The sequence below is a fragment of the Aplysia californica genome, unplaced genomic scaffold (genome assembly GCF_000002075.1).
Source record: "Aplysia californica isolate F4 #8 unplaced genomic scaffold, AplCal3.0 scaffold01742, whole genome shotgun sequence".
Lineage (NCBI taxonomy): Eukaryota > Metazoa > Mollusca > Gastropoda > Aplysiida > Aplysiidae > Aplysia > Aplysia californica.
Window position 1 is genome coordinate 12,719 of NW_004799012.1, and position 2,567 is coordinate 15,285.

Sequence of the window (2,567 nt, forward strand, 5' to 3'; positions counted from 1 at the left end):
AGACAAATAGACAGACAGACAGACAGACAGACAGACAGACAGACAGACAGACAGACAGAGTTCCAAAAAGGAATCAGATACGATTTTTTAAAAAAATTAACAAAGATAGAGAGAACGCCAGACGAACCTTCTCCAGAAAGTAGAGATTGGCAGCCGGTGAGATCCACTCCCTGGCGTGAATGCCAGCCTCGATGACGATGGCGGGTCTGTCAGAGGTGTTGCCGTCACCTGTGATCTGATAGAAGGAAAGAGTAACATGTGAGTGATAGAAGGAAAGAGTAACATGTGAGTGATAGAAGGAAAGAGTAACATGTGAGTGATAGAAGGAAAGAGTAATATGTGAGTGATAGAAGGAAAGAGTAATATGTGAGTGACAGAAGGAAAGAGTAATATGTGAGTGACAGAAGAAAAGAGTAATATGTGAGTGACAGAAGGAAAGAGTAATATGTGAGTGACAGAAGGAAAGAGTAATATGTGAGTGACAGAAGGAAAGAGTAATATGTGAGTGACAGAAGGAAAAGATAATATGTGAGTGACAGAAGGAAAGAGTAATATGTGAGTGACAGAAGGAAAAGATAATATGTGAGTGACAGAAAGAAAGAGTAATATGTGATGTATCTTGGTAAAATCAGGCGCTCGTTAAAATAAACCAGAATTTTTCTGGGCGTTTGGGTAATTTTTAGCTTTTAACATTTTGTTGTAGGAGTGGGGAGGGGTTCAACACCTTTTCTGTTCATTTAAAAACACATTTCAGTTTGGATTTTTTTTTCTGATAAACGGTGATTAAAGATACAAAAATGCAATTGAGAGGTTGCTGGTTCGTGGGTTCGAGCCGCAGACCTTATGTTGTGTCCTTGGGAAAGGCACTTTACTTGAATGTTCCTCACTCCACCCAGGTGGGAATGGGTACCTGGCCACAGACAACGAAAGATATAGTCAGTATACTAGCATTTTAGCGTCTATAAAATGGCAGCTTGAACTGTATGCTTCTTAGGAAGTTAAGATTATTTCAGAATGCTATCAGGTCTGCTAGGGTAATAATCAGGCGCGGTTCGTCCATAGACAAGAGCACTGTCGTGCAGGGCTGCCTACAAAAGTTTTATGTTCTATTAGGTAAAGCACCCACAATATTAAATCAAAAGACGCCAGAAACAATCACTAGCCAAATATTATATCAAAACAAGGTCCTCGCTCTGGCGCTGTAAATGTTATTTCTGTGTCAAAAGCGCTGTAAAACATCTACTATGCCATGTCAAAGTCCACGCCCTTTAACTAAACATAAAAGGATATTCAGCAGTGGTAACCTGATCTATAAATCGCTCTTGGGGATAACCCATGCGATGACGATACTCGTAGTAAGTTTGGCCGTATTTTAATATCTATAAATTAGCATATCTCAATAATGTGTTCCTGCCAAGTAGTGCCGAAACATAGCCCACAATAGACAGTCTGGAAATAAACGCAACAGACTGTACACTGTTCAATGCCAAAGCTATGTGAGCCCTGGAGCAATCCAGCAGAGTGTTCAAATGAATTCTGATTGGTTCATTATCTTGCCACTCTTTTAAGTGACTCTGACCATGAACCTGAGAGAGGTGAACTTGACATACTTAAGTCACCGTCCTTTGGATTGTTTTGTAGTGGCGTGGTGAAAGTTATTACTTAAGTGTTCAGTTTTAATGCTGGATGAAAAAAATTGATATTTAGCAAACAAACAGATTTAGTTCTAGAAACCAAAGCGACAAGTGAAAAGAATGAAAATAAAAGCACGAGGTCCTCCCTCACCAACCCAAAGATCCTAAAATTATACAATATCCCATTGACCATGCCCTTGACTATCTTTAGCCTGCGATAGCTCAATTAATTGTGCACACCCATAACATAGACTGTAACGCACATGGAGCTTGCTGTTGAGCGGGAATTTGCGCCAAAAGCGACCATCATGGCACAGCCGAACAAAACCGACGGTGACCTTAAAAAAACGCGTTTGTTTTCATGGCCGCTACTCGGGCGATCAGTTTGTGTTAGAGAACCGATTCTCCAAATGGACACTGAGTATATGAGTTTTGTTGGCAGTGTGCTGCCTAAGAATTACAAAGTTCTATCGAACATTTCTGGCCGTTTTGAGTAACTAAGACCACAAGGTCAGAAACCAAAATTTAATGTGTTTGTCTGGTCTACAAAATCGTATGATTATTCGGAAGTCGCTATCAAGATATTCAAGGAATTTCATTCGAAAAAGCTGGACATTTAGTGTAACTCAAAATTTTAAACTTTAAATCTCTGAAAAATATGTACTGAAAAGAAAGAACTTTGTAATTCTATAGTAGAGAATGAGCAATCGTTATTAGAAGATGGTTTCTCCAGTACGATATAGTATTACGACACGATATAATCAGGCGGTTGTCAATTTAGGGGCATATGAGCTTATGGGCTGATGTCCTGTTTATAGCCGATTTATTATCTTGCTTTTGTATCATCATCATCATCATCATCATCATCATCATCATCATCATCATCATCATCATCATCATCATCATCATTATTATTATTATTATCATTATTAT

At 38.9% G+C, this 2,567-nt stretch overlaps 1 protein-coding gene across 1 annotated transcript in view; it reads right to left on the reverse strand.

Annotated features, from left to right (window-relative positions):
- Positions 1–2,567, reverse strand: part of LOC106013990 (carboxypeptidase A4) — a 9,509-nt gene that overhangs the window by 1,430 nt on the left and 5,512 nt on the right. Inside the window, exon 5 of the mRNA XM_013090964.2 lies at positions 128–235. Coding sequence (XP_012946418.2) covers positions 128–235 — 108 coding nt within the window. The remainder of the gene's footprint in view (positions 1–127; positions 236–2,567) is intronic.